This window comes from Convolutriloba macropyga, chromosome 5, assembly GCF_964194025.1.
Source record: "Convolutriloba macropyga chromosome 5, txConMacr16.3, whole genome shotgun sequence".
In the NCBI taxonomy this organism is placed as follows: Eukaryota; Metazoa; Xenacoelomorpha; order Acoela; family Convolutidae; genus Convolutriloba; species Convolutriloba macropyga.
This window is the reverse complement of record NC_134472.1, coordinates 61,189,928-61,204,947: the sequence shown is the minus strand read 5'-3', so window position 1 is coordinate 61,204,947 and position 15,020 is coordinate 61,189,928. Positions and strand designations below refer to the sequence as shown.

The 15,020-nt window shown below is 35.3% G+C and overlaps 1 protein-coding gene across 2 annotated transcripts in view; it reads right to left on the bottom strand.

Moving 5' to 3' along the window:
* Positions 1–15,020, bottom strand: part of LOC142339521 (uncharacterized) — a 462,116-nt gene that overhangs the window by 796 nt on the left and 446,300 nt on the right. For both annotated transcript variants that reach the window (XM_075389617.1, XM_075389618.1), the window contains 2 exons: positions 8,503–8,624; positions 8,013–8,150 (listed from right to left, as the gene is read on the bottom strand). In XM_075389617.1, the coding sequence (XP_075245732.1) occupies positions 8,013–8,150; positions 8,503–8,624 (260 nt within the window). The remainder of the gene's footprint in view (positions 1–8,012; positions 8,151–8,502; positions 8,625–15,020) is intronic.

Genomic DNA, 15,020 nt, shown 5'->3' with positions numbered 1-15,020 from the left:
CAATTGAGTTCAGCTGCTTGAAATTGTGATTGAGAGAGAATTTTAGATCACGCGAAACGCAAAAAGTAAAGGGCGTAAAAGTTACTCGAAAAGTCAAAATTGTCAAGCGAAAATTTTGCATAAAAAGACACACACGTTTACAATAATTGCTATGAACTTCTTTCAAGAGCAATCAAAAAGAACAACCTACTAATGTTTGAATACTTTTTTAAGAACGAACTTTCGAGGGCTTGATTCTATTAATGGAGTCTGCTTAATTCGGAGGGCGAGTGGAACAAATTTCAGAAAATTAGGGACTTCAAATAAGGTCCATTATACATCACAAATAAGAATCAAAGTTAAAAACATAGCTGGCAGATTGCCAAAAAATAGCTGCCATAGCTTCTTAGACTAGTCCAAAATACCAAAAAAACACGACCTAATAAACTGAGAAAAAAAGGTTTTCTATGTCTGAACCTAGCTGCGATGTCACTTTTTTATACTAGAACGTCATTTCAAAAAGCTGTCCTCAAATAACCTCTAACTAGAGTGAGATAAACTCATTTCACTATAAACCACCAATGTCAATTGAAGCCCTATCTAACAAAAAAAAACCTAACATATTTTAAACTCGGCATATTTGGGTTGAAAACATCAAAAACTAACATTTTCAACTTTGATTCAAGCCATGCAAAAAAACTTGAGCTTACTTAGCTCAAGAAAGACTACTAAAGCCAGCTTACGGCCCCTAATGCAACTTGATGATCTCCGATTTTACCCGTTCATCACGTTTTGAGAGCACAAGTCCTCAACAAGTCTTAACTCTTAGTAATAAATTTCAAACAGACGTGCTTAAAATAGTGAATAAAACATTTATTTAACGTAAACCTCAAAAAAGTCAAGGTTTTGGGCATGTAAAAGGAAAGCCAGTAAAAGGAAAAAATAACCGATTAACGTCGGAAGAATTGCACTCGAATGACTAGTGGGAGCTCTAATAAATTGAAACCTGCTTCAGTCGGGGGGGGGGGGGGAGAAGGGGGGAGCCTAAATGGGACTAAAAAGTTCACCAGGGGTTTTCAAATAACCTCAATATAGGTTAGTATATACCACTATTAAGACATAAAGTGAAAAAAATAACACCAATTTCGGAACACTTATCATTTGACTTGTTGGTATATTGCCGCCAATTGATTTCAGAAGCTTGAGATTGCGATTGAGAGAATTTTGCGACTGAGAGAAGTTTTCATTTAATTGCTCTTAGAGAGCAATTAAAGACGTTAGGGCAACTCATTAGGACATTAACAAGAAAATTAGGGTGTCTGATTAATGAAAACTATATGCTTACTTTTCTACACCCGAAAAATTGTAACTTGAAGTTAAACCAAAAAGAAATTTAAAGCCAAACAAAATAACCAAACATAACCGACTAAACGCCGGAAGAATTGCTCTCGAACGACTAGTGGGAGCTCTAATCAATTGCAGCCTGTTTCAGTCAGGTGGGAGTCTAAATGGGACTAAGAAGTTGAATAGTGGGCTTCAAATAACCACATTGGAGGTTAACATATAAAAATATTAGGATTTAAAGTGAAAAATGGCACCAGTTTCGGCGCATTTTTCATTTGGACTTTTGCCGAAAATTGAGTTCAGCGGCCAATTTTTGCCGCCAGTTTTTTGCCGCCAATTGAGTTCAGCTGCTTGAAATTGTGATTGAGAGACAATTTTAGATCACGCGAAACGCAAAAAGTCAAGGGCGTAGAAGTCGCTCGAAAAGTCAAAATTGTCAAGCAAAAATTTTGCATAAAAAAGACACAAACGTTTACAATAATTGCTATGAACTTCGTTCAGGAGCAATTAATAAACCATACCAATTTTGATACACAATTGATAACAATAGCATTTATTTGATCAACAAACTCTATTCCGGAATGAGAGCAATTGCGATCGCGCAAGAATTAAGAAGTCAAGCGTGAAAGTCACCTGAAAGGATGTTAAAAAGCGCAAAACTGTCAAGCAAAAATTTCCGAAGACACAAACATTTACAATTATTGCCCAAGCTTCGTTGAGAGCAATTAATGGCAAAATTGTTTGTATCCTCCTACTAAGCTGCCTATTGAAATTCTGTCGTGCCGCTCAATCAAACTTTTCAACTGCTCTGTTAAACATCGTTGAATTTAATCTTCGACGTTTTAATTATTAAATTGATTGGCATATTATCGACGATTCCAAGCTTTCAATCAATAGAGCGGAACTTTCTCTGCTGTAAAATAATGAAGCATAGCTTGACTGTTGGAATAGTTAGTGAAAGAGACTACAGAGCAGCGTCCCATTGAATACAGATAGAACCAGATACAGAAATAAAATTTGAAGACGACGCTTAAATGCTACGTCAAAAACTCTCAGGGATAAATTAACGTGGCCTGTTAAAATTCACTCCGCAGAAGCCTTCTTTTTTTGGACCTTCATTACACGCAAGTATTTATTGATCTTGTACGTATGATCAAAACTTAATGAAATCTTGACATACAACTCAATTAATGTTCAATGACTACACAAAAACTTTGACCTAGAATGCATTATAAACAGATTGCAAAAACACTTTAGAACAAATCCTATCCAAAATCCTAACAGTGAAAATAAAAGTCAATTACCGCATGTGAACAAAAAAAAAACAAAAACCGGCACATTGCCGGAAAACAGCCACCGTTGATTCCAATAAGCATAATTGGGATTAGAAGAATAGAAGAAAAAAAAGACGGCGACATAAACGGCGACATCGGCTGCCTGATCGGTAGCTGAGCCTTTCGATGACGAGAAAGTTGGCGAATTCTGTTGCGTCGCTGAAATACACAACGAACTTACTCATTCAGTTACTTAATTCATTGGTGTACAAATTTCATTATTAAAACATTCCCGGTAGATTGCCGGAAAATAGCCGCAGTTGATTCCCATAACTCTATTGGGATTGAAACAAAAGAAAATATCAACAAAATTTGATTTTTGTATTAAAACATTTTTAAGTCCGATTTATTTTGATGGCATTTCGTAGTTCAGCATGCTTCTATTTCTTAGAGAGAGGCTACAGGCGCTACTATCAATACCAATAAAAATAGAGATGGTAACTAAGACTTATAGGAACGACGTCTAAAATTGGGCTTTATGGGTTCATCCCGTTTCTATTTCTGACTTCAATTTTTTATACTGACTCTGTTTACATTGAATTGCTTTCCTGAGCAACTGATGTTCAAAATCACTTTAAGCAGAATGAGAGAAGAGAGAAACAAGCCTAGAGAAGTCAAAAAAATTTCACGCAAAATGTTGAAAAAACGGCAAAATGAGGTAAAGCGAAACTTTTTGTTCGAAGAAGTAAAAAAAAATATCAGGACAAGTCCTGACGTACAATTCAAAGAACTTTCATTGAATAAACAGAAAACTAGACCTAGAACGGACTATGAAAGGATTGGGAAAACCATTTGGAAAAAAATCTGTCCAAAAAATCGAAAAAACAGTAAAAATCCAAGTGAAATTGCCAAATGTGAACAAAAAAACACTAGCGAGAAAGCAAATTTTTGTTCAAACGCCGTTTTCTCACTCTACTTAAAATTTAGAGCTAAAAAAATTGACGCCGCGAAACCACTCGCTTTTTCGCTCCACTTCCTGTTTCGGCGTGACCAAAATCATTACTCCAATTTGACTTCAAAAATCATGAAAATGTGTGAACAGACAGCGCCCCAATACAATTCAAATTCTTTGAATTGTAAAAAAATAGGAGCGCTATAATAGCCGGCTGAGAAGATCAGGGCGGCTATTAAACACGATTGAGAAATCAAACTTTTGTTCAAACGCCGTTTTCTCACTGCGCTTTTAAATTATTGTACAGGGCCGCAAAACCCACTCGCTTTTTTATTCCACTTCGCGTTTCGTGTGACCAAAATCATCAATTCAATTCACTTCACGTACCATTAAAATGTGCAAACAGATCTGAAAAAAACATCAACCCAATACATAGCGGGCAAAATAGCCGCCGTTGAAGCGCTGGACGCATATCGTGATTGAAACAGAAGGAAAAATCCATACTTAATTCAGCTTCTAAACTGAAAGGCATCAAGCTTAATAATGTCATTTAGCAATAGCTCTAATGAACGTTGATAACCTAACGCACTATGACCTAATGACCGAACTTTGTATTTTTATCTGGTTTCTTTTGATCTTGCTCTTTTGACCGTATTCACTACATTACGTGAATCAATCGGTGACAGAATTTGAAATCCATTCAGTTGAAACTGTTAGAGAGGTATGTCAGAAGTCAAGCGTGAAAGTTATGCGTGTCACTTATGCAAAACGAAAAACGCGATCAAAAGGTAAAGCGAATTAAAAAACATAGCAAGACGGCAATTCAAAATCCTGAGGCACAATTCAAAAAATATATTTGACTAAACAAAAAACTCGACCTAGAACGGACTATGAGTAAATTGAAAAAACCATTTCTAAAAAATCGTAAACAAAAAAAAACAGAAAATCAATGTCAAAATGCCGCTAGCGAGAACAAAAAACACTAGCGAGAAAGAGAAATTTGGTCCAAACAAAAAACTAGGCCTAGAATAACCTATGAATGGACTGAGAGAACCATTTGAAACAAAAAATTCAATTTCTTGTTCAAACACCGGTTTCTCACTGTACTTTAGAGCTAAGAAATTTAGAGCTAAACAAATTCACGCCGCAAAACCACTCGCTTTTCAGCTCCACTTCCTGTTTCGGCGTGACCAAAATCACTACTCCAATTTGACTTCGAAAATCATGAAAATGTGTTAAGATCTTCAAAAAAAAGACAGCGCCTCAATACAATTCAATTTCTTTGAATTGTAAAAAGGAGAGCGCATAAATAATAGCCGTTCAGAGGCTGACGGCGGCTATTAAACAACAAAACAATCAAATTTAAAAGCATTGTAGGACAAGTTCTGAACTACAATTGAAAGAACTTTTTTGACTCTACAATAACTAGCCCACGAATGGAATTGTAAGGAATTGGGGAAAACATTTAGAAAAACATCCTGTCAAAAAAACTTTAAAAAACGGTAAAAACACAAAGGTGCAGGACATGAGCACAAAAGCACTGGCATGAGCACAAAAGCACTGGCTAAAATTTCTCTAAAACATATTCCTTCCACCGCCTCTATCGACGTGATTAAACAGACAATCATATAATATGTATCATAAACCAATCATACAAACTTAAACCGATTAAGGTAGGGCAAATTGCTCTCGAACAAACGACTGGAGGGGCAATTTAATTCAAGTGTGGTAGCCTAGATAAATTTTCTTTAAGGATCCCATCCGAGTGGGTTCCGAAACCCCTAACGCCGGAGTACGCGACCGAAGCATTAATCACTCGGCTCTCAGCTCCTTAGACTTTTCCTATCTTAATTACACCTTTATTTTAGAAACGAACTTCATTTAGGAGTGAGAGCAATTGAGATCACTCAAAATTGAATAAAAGCGTGGCAAAAACGGTCAATGAAATTTATTGCACTAAACAAGACACGTTTATAATAATTGCTTCAAACTTCGTTCGGGAGCAATTAAAAAACTTATTTAACATACCCGGCAGATTGCCGGAAAATAGCCGCCGTTGATTCCAATAAGCATGATTGGTATTGAAAGAATAGATATTGAAAAAAAAAAAGATTTTTGTACAAAAACATTTTTTAAGTCCGATTTATTTTGATGGCAGTTCCTAGGTGAACAAAACGTACTTCTGTTTCTTAGAGAGAGGCTACAGGGGCTACTATCAATACCAATAAGCGTTATAGATGGTAACTAAGACTTATAGGAACGACCTTAAAATAGCGGGCATCTAAAATTGGGCTTTATGGGTTTATCCCGTTTCTACTTCTGACTTCAATTTTTTATACTGATTCTGTTCATTTTGAATTGCTTTCCTGAGCAACTGATGTTCAAAATCACTTTTAGCAGAATGAGAGAAGAGAGAAACTAGCCTAGAGAAGTCAAAAAGATATCACGCAAAACGTTGAAAAAGCGGCAAAATGAGGTAAAGCGAAACATTTTTTTTATTCGACGAAGTAAAAAAAACATAGCAGGACAAGTCCTGACGTACAATTCAAAGAATTCTCATTGACTAAACAGAAAAACTAGACTTAGAATGGACTATGAGTGAATTGAGAAAACCATCTTAAAAAAATCAGATCAAAAAATAAGAAAAAAACAATGTCAAAATGCCGCATGTGAACAAAAAAATCACTAGCGAGAAAAGAAAATTTAAATCAAACAAAAAACTAGCCCTAGAATGAGCTGTGAATCGATTGCGAAAACAATTTAGAAAAAAAATCCGATCCAAAAAATCGAAAAAAACAGTAAAAATCAGAGTGAAATCGCCGCATATGAACAAAAAACCCCTACTGAGAAACCGAATTTTTGTTCAAACACCATTTCCGCACTCGACTTTAAATTTTGACCAAAATCACTACTCCAATTTGACTTCGAAAATCATGAAAATGTGTGAACAGATCTTAAAAAAAAACATAGCCGGAAGAATTCCGGAAACGACTCGAAGTGAAAAACCATTTAAACGCCATTCAACTACTCATCAAACAAAACGTGCCTTCATTAATTTATGATTATCATGAAACAAATGTAAAAACAATAAGATCAAATCTGTTAAAATATGATAAAAAATCTAATCAAATATTGTTATAAATTGAGATCCCGAAAAAACTATCTCTGCCAAAATAACTTCATTAAAACAACTAGTACTTAAAAAAACCACTTATGTGAATTTTGAAATAATACATTAGGCTAAAATTAAGAAAAAAAGCTCTTAAAAAACAACTTTCACTGAAAAACTGGAATAAGTTTCTAATTTTTTTAATATTTCAAAAACATATAAATCCAAAGAAAAATTCCCTTCAATCAATATGATATCCAGATACTCGCAAAACAATAGGCAAGTCATAAGAGGCAAAAAAACTTAGCCAAAAACAGAAAAAAAAACGAAAAACTGCAAAAAATTAAGAAAAATAGTTCCAATTTTCGCCATTTTTTTGTCATATTTCTCAACAAAAAAAAAGTTCTTACCCACAAAACTGTAACCATTGTTAACATAAAAATTCTAAAGTAGAAGGCGTTTCTTCAATACCCATTTGAGCCAGTAAATAAAATAATCGTCAAAAAAGCGCAAAAATTAGCCCGAAAATCAGCAAAATGCATTAAAAACCTCCGAATTATTATAAATTTCATATAAATTTCCAGAAACCGTAAAACCACTATCGAAACCAGCCTGAAATTAACATAACCGACTAACGTCGTGCGAATTGCTCTCAAACGACCGGTGAGCGGTCGTTTGAGAGTCTCCAAAAAGTTTGAGCTGTGAAACAGAGCTGAAAGGCTCTAAGAGCACTTAATGCCCGCTGGGCGCTACCTGTTTATCCCGTTTTTGAGGACGAAAAGTCAAAAGCGTCAGACGAAAAATCGGTTAAGCAAAAAATCGCATAAAAAAGACCAACAGGACTAATATAATTGCTACAAACTTCGTTTGAGAGCAATTAAAAACAAAATCATAACCAAACCTCTTAACTGAAAAAATAATTGAAAAAAATGCTTTAAAATGCCGCACGTGAACAAAAAAATTTCGCTCGCTTAGAGAAAATTTTTTCACACATCAATTTCTCGCTCTCTCAAAAAGAGCGGTATGAACAAAAACCACTCTCTTTTCGCTCCGCTCTTCAATTTTGTTCAACGCCAAAATCACTCCAAATTTTTTCACGCGTTTCATTTCCCGCTTCAAAAATCACTCCAATAAAATTGATTAACAAAAAGGACTTCTCCAATACTCCTCTTCGAGTCGTAAAAAAGACAGCGCCCCAATACAATTCAAATTTTTTGAATTGTAAAAAAAATAGGAGCGCTATAATAGCCGGCTGAGAAGATGAGGGCGGCTATTAATAACGATACTTTGGTGAAAGCCTAGTTAACGATACTTTGGTAATGTTAAGATAAAATACTTAAATGTGAAAATGGACCTGTTGTTTGAAATGTTGCCGACTGCTGACCCAGGTGCCTCCTGCACTCTTCACCAACCTCTCAATCACCTCCACTCCCATGTCCATGAACTCAGCTGGACAGTGTACTGCACACTTGGAGAGCATCGGAGTGCCACCCTAGCAACAAAATCAATGTCGTGCAAAGATAACAGAAAAATCACGCTTTTAAAAGTTTGTTCACAGCAGTTTTGTATACCTTTATTTCATCTCCTTTACTTCTACCTTTACATTGTTATTTCTGATTATAAACATTTCATGACATGAAAAACTTTATGGCTTGTCATGGCATCGCTGAGATCACAATCTCAGCGAGAGCATCGCAGGTACTACATAACACAATTCGAGCGGTCGCCCTAGTTGTTGAGTAAACGAATGGACCATTGTATGTGACGGCAACACTTAACAGTTTCATTCAGCATAAAAACAGACAGTTAAGGGTGTTTTCTTAATAGCTGTCTATTTTCCTTACATTCTCTGCTCTGGTTCTCGCCCTGGCTGGTCCTCTGTGCTCTATTCCACACACGACGTCTCCCAGGATCTCATAGTCCTCCTCTTTTGCCCTCTTCCCAAGATGAGCACACTCCTCTATCCCTATAAAGGACATACACATACATGTACAGTCACACTCGCATCACGATAAAGTACAACAAGAGGCACTTAAAAATATCAAAACATTACGCCAAATATTATGCAAAATTCACTTTCGCTCATGTACATTAAAATTAGATTTAAACGCACTATCTGTCGGTTATTTTCCATGCTGATCTTTATATACATATAAATGTTCTAATATAAGAGGGCAGTTCAGTTTCACTAATGTTGCCTTAATTTCTTATTGTCTCTTTTCCACGGCTTTTATTGTCTCACTGGATGTATTACTGTGAAGAGTAGGAACTGCATTTTCTCCTTGAAAACAGTAACAACTTGAAAATTTTTGAATACTGATTTAGGAATAACATGACAGAAGCATCAAACATTTCTTACTTTAATATTGCTTTGTCAAGCTGTGACACATCTCTTATTAAGCTCTATTTGGTAATATCTATAAAAATATGGTGACCACCAATTTCTTGCTCCACATTAACCAAATAACCGACGTTGACGAGTTTGACGCACATCGAGATTGAAACAGAGAAAGAAAAAAGACGAGATAAATGTTAATGGACTTTCCAAATTTTAAAAAATGTTCTGATTCGATGTGTAGTTACAGTTAGATTCTAAAACTATACTTAATTTAGCTTCCAAACTGAAAGCTATTAAGCTCAATAATAATGTCAGCTAGCAATGGCTCTGATGAAGTTTGATAACCTAATGCTCTGACTTAATGACATGGATTTCTCTATTTATTCCGCTTCTTGTGATTTTGCTTTTTTTTGACCGTATTAACTATTTTGCGTGATTCAATGCCTGAGGGAATTAAAAATCCATTCAGTTAAAAACAGTGAGTGAGGTAGGTCACGAGTCAAGCATGAAAATCGTGACTTATGCAAAACGAAGAATGTAATCAAAAGGTAAACACAATATAAAAAACATAAGCTCGGAAAAACAATCCACAGAATTGGATGAAACAATTTGATCTAATGGACCTGACCAGCAGATCTGTTGAACAATACCAGCAAAAAAGACGAACAATCTCGCAGTTTGAAAACTAAAATCCAACAACCTAAACAAAAAGATTATCATTGCTAAAACACTCTGGAAGCTTTCACCCTGAAGGCTAAATTTTATCCACCTAAAAATACCCATTAACACACCCACAGTTCTTGAAAGGGTATTATTGGCCACAGAAGACAAAAAGTTGAGAAATATGACATGCTTTAAAAATACTGGAAACTGCAAAATATAAAAATTTCTAAATGTCACAATTAAAAAATCAAAACCATTTTTTGTTCCCAGAAACTGTCAAGTAACCCATCTGCAAGAATTAAAAGATTTTCAATTGCCCGTAAAGACTGTTAAACTCAGAAAAAAACAAAAAAATTCGTAAAAATGGAGAACGATTGCAAATTTTAATCAAATACCTTAAGAACGAAGTCATTGTCTGCAGAGAATATCCAGTAACCCTATCTCTGATTCATGCAAAAAACAGTTTCACTGGCTCATATAGATCGATAAATTAAGAAAATGATGAAACTTTTCATAAAATTTCCAATTTCATCAAAAAAATCAAAAGTTTGTGCCACTATATTTTTAAAACCATTCCATTGACACAAAAAGTAACCTACTATCAAATCCAGTAGGAGGATTCCTCGTCACTGGGCTTCGAAAACCTCAAACAAAAAAAAATTTTCAAAGAACTTGATAAAATTTTCACCAAAAAAATGCTAAAACTGGTGAGATTAAAATGTTGAATAACATTCCTTTGCCATCCTTCTGCGTGTACCAAAACAAATAGCTCATAAAGTGGCCAAAAAACAAATTTATCTTTAAAAACACCTTTATCAGCTTTGAGAAATGCCAATTCAAGACTGAGCAAACAAAAACAAAAAACGTAAAATTGCACCATTTTGGGCTCAAATATCCTTAGAACAACTTTTTCACCTTGAGTTAAGGCCCTCCCAGCGTCTACAACAGTATCATCATCATCATCATCATCATCATCATCATCATCATCATCATCATCATCATCATCATCATCATCATCATCATCATCATCATCATCATCATCATCATCATCATCACCATCACCATCACCATCACCATCACCATCACCATCACCATCACCATCACCATCACCATCACCATCACCATCACCATCACCATCACCATCACCATCACCATCACCATCACCATCACCATCACCATCACCATCACCATCACCATCACCATCACCATCACCATCACCATCACCATCACCATCACCATCACCATCACCATCACCATCACCATCACCATCATCATCATCATCATCATCATCATCATCATCACCATCACCACCATCATCATCATCATCATCATCATCATCATCATCATCATCATCATCATCATCATCATCATCATCATCATCATCATCATCATCATCATCATCATCATCATCATCATCATCATCATCATCATCATCATCATCATCATCATCATCATCATCATCATCATCATCATCATCATCATCATCATCATCATCATCATCATCATCATCATCATCATCATCATCATCATCATCATCATCATCATCATCATCATCATCATCATCATCATCATCATCATCATCATCATCATCATCATCATCATCATCATCATCATCATCATCATCATCATCATCATCATCATCATCATCATCATCATCATCATCATCATCATCATCATCATCATCATCATCATCATCATCATCATCATCATCATCATCAACATCATCATCATCATCTGGTTTTAAACAGTTTTTTCTGGTAATCAGAAGTGAGTTCAAAGCTGCAGTTGAAATAGCTGTACATCTGAATAATTTGTTCCTTGATATCGTTACTAAATCGTTCACCAGAACATTGCTCCCAGTAAGATAAAAGAAAAAAGACGCCGGCTCTAATATGAACTCGGTATATTGAAGCATCACAAGTAACAAAATTCGCCGGATCTACGATGAGCCCGAAAGTGATTAAAGGAAGACAGCGAGCTCTGAAATGAGCTTGGGTAAATACACGCTCAAGAACAAGTGGTTTAAAACAATTATTTAAACAAAATGGCGCACTTAGAAATTCTTCAAAGAGTCGTTCTCGGCCAGTTCTCGGACTCCGTTCGGAGAAGGGTGCAACCCGTCAGATGAGATGAGCTCTATGTCAAAACTTTTTCCTTCTGAAAAAATTGATGCCAAGTTCTTTGGCCAACTGTCGGTAGAACCTATTCAAATGACTTATCGCCTCGTACTCTCCCTCTCGGCTAATTAATCCCATCAAAGCAACATAACCACATTCAAAATAAAACATAAGTAATTCACGCATTTCGTCTCTAACCTGTATAGGGTGCATAATTTGGCCATAACAATCAAACAAGCTAATTGTTCCTCCCATAACTTTTGCCAGCTTTTTCGGATTGTACCACATATAACTTCCGCAGAAGACATGATGGTGATTTGACCACCCGGAAAAGAGATTGTAATGGTTCTGTCCACAAAGATACCAAAAACTGAAGAGTCCAAAATATTATTATGACAAGGTTCATATATTTTTTTCTTTATAATCTTTCTTCGAGGACCATAGCATTCAGGTATAAAGAATCGCCTTTTGCGAAGATTAGAATAGTTTTGCTGAGCTTAACTTTTTCGGCAACAATTCTCCCTCGATACAAGGTAGACTGAGTTAATAATTCAAACTAAAAAGAGTACCTGAATATAATAAATAATGAAAAAAAAAATCTTTAACTTAGATCTCAATGTCTCATGCTTTTCAATAGATTTCAATTTTGGGGCGGAGAATTCCAAAGTTGTGCTCCAAAAAATTTCAGGCTGCGTTTTCCAAAATTTGTTCTGACTTTTGGAATAATTAAATTGATAAGACGAGCACTCTTGTTTAATTCAAATAAGGATCTTATATACAAAGGCAAAGAGAAAGGTTCGTAAATAACACAATGTGCATAGCATAAAACTTTAGAACGAATCCTATATGAAATAGGAACACAATGTAGATCATGTAGAAACAAGGATGATGCAACGCCTGCAGAGACCTTAAATGAATCGACAAGCAGCATTTTGCAATCCTAGTAATTTATATATCGTCCTTTTGTTTAGGGAAATACAGAGACAAATGCAATAATCGAGCCTTGATAAGATGAGCGTCCTCAATAGAAGAACTATGTTTTCTTATTTTCCTGAGACATATAATGAGAGAAACTGTACAGTTTGTGTAGTTGGAAGTAACAGGATTTACCAACTAGATTAATTTGCGAATCTAGTCTAACAAAACGACCTATAGTAGCTTCAAACGTTTCAATAGAATCGCAGAACTCTGTCGTTGATAAACATATGTGATAAGTGTTGAAATTTACCATATGTTGAAAACTTTTAAAAAGGCATATTTTTGTCTTACTGGCATTTAAAGATCAACCAAATCTTTAAAACTATTCAAAAATCAGTTGCACGTCAATTATTATGGAAACCCCGTGAAAACTGCTTTCGTTAACATGAATATAGAGAGTGGTATGTATCATCAGCAAAAACTTGATGCTTCGAAGATGTCTTCCACATAACTAGTGATAATGGAGTAAGAAAAAAAATCGGTGCAAAGAGCTATCCCTTGGGTATACCCGTTATTAGCGTGCCATGTAATGATCTTTTACCGTTTATCAGTACACATTGTTTGCGGTCAGTTCAGTAGAAACTAATTAACTGAGCTATACAGTGACTTAACTTTGCATACTTCGTTTAAGTTTCATGTAATAAGTACGGACAGTATCAAAAGCAGCAGAAAAGTCCAGCAACCAAAAATAGGACTTGTTGTCCATTGTCAAAATGCAGTGAAATAACATTGAGCGTTTCCTGTCAATACCGTCTCCGTGGAATGGTATTTTCGATAAGCTGATTGAGGCGGGTCGATTAGTTGCTAATATTCAAAATGACCAGTTAGTTGAACAACTATCATGCGCTCCATAAATTTAGCAAGAAAAGTAATATTCGTGACAGGTCAGTAAAAATATAATTTATTTGGGTTTAGTTTTACTTTCTTATGTATGGAAATATAACCTAGTGATGCAGCAAGCTGGGAAGAACTCAATTCTTACACAATAGTTTGTGATATTCTGTTTTAGAGCAATTAACTGGAGAGGTAGACTCAGAAACTTAATTGGCACTCAATGACATCATTAATTGCTTTTTTTCATGAAGTTGAACATCAGTACTCTTTCATAGTTTTGAGTTACCTCTTCAGGAGGTTCTTTAGACCAGTTAAAATAAGCATGGTCTCGGCCCTTAGTTCATCTACTTTGTCAAGAAAGAAAGCATTGAAAACTTCGGTAAGTTCATGTTCGCACTTTGTAGTTTGTGGCAGAATTTCAATATTAATTCTCCCAAGTGAATCTTTCAAGGCAGTGTGCTTGAAGGCACTTTCATGATTTCAATCCCAAAAACTTTAAAAAAACTGACCTTTTTTTGAAGCAAAGAACAGCTTAGAACCAACTAGTTTTTCACGATATTAATAGGTTTGTTAAAATCTAATGTTTTCGATAGGCTTGTTCAGCTTTTCGTTCGATACGCTTTAGCTCACTTAAATGACCATCATAAAACCTATATTCATTAAATATTTGCAGCCTGTGAGAGCATGTTCACAAAAAAATGGCTCAGTAAATCTAATAAAAATTCTGACTTCAATTCAGGATCAATAATATCATTGTTTAAGCTTTATATCAGGGCAAAATCCATAGCTGCAATTTCCATGAAAATCTGGCATAGAGTCTAAAATTTTCAGCTTTCTCTTGTTGCTGAAAACTAATGATTCAAGTAAAAAAGCAATGAAAAAATGGTCGCTAGGTGTTTCTTCAACAAAATCGACATATTTCAAAATGGCCGACGTGTTACTGATCAGAGATCCAGAATATTGCCCTTCTTGTGTGTTGGTAAGGACAATTTGTCCTATATCAAATTGAAATGAAACTTCTTCCAAAATTTTATCTGAAGACACAGTGTCATCATTAACATGTACATCGAAGTCACCTAATATAACAATGGTCTCATCAAGGGAACCAGAGAGAACATCATCAATTAAAACTTCAAGTACATCTTTCAAATTTCCCTTTGGTGGTCTACAAAGAGCAGCAACAAGGAAAGTAATTTTGAAATAACAACCTCAGTAAACGTAATTCATAGTATGCATAAGGCAAGCATAAAGAAACTCTGTTGAGAAGAAATGTTTGAAAAAGATGGAAACTCCACCATCTGTGGCGTGTTTTCGGTTTAAAAACCTCAAACAAAAATTTTGTGACCCTGTTTAATTGCAGATTTGGTGCAACAAGAACACATCGTCATCCACTTTAAGACATATCTCAGTAATAACCAGAATATCGTCTTCC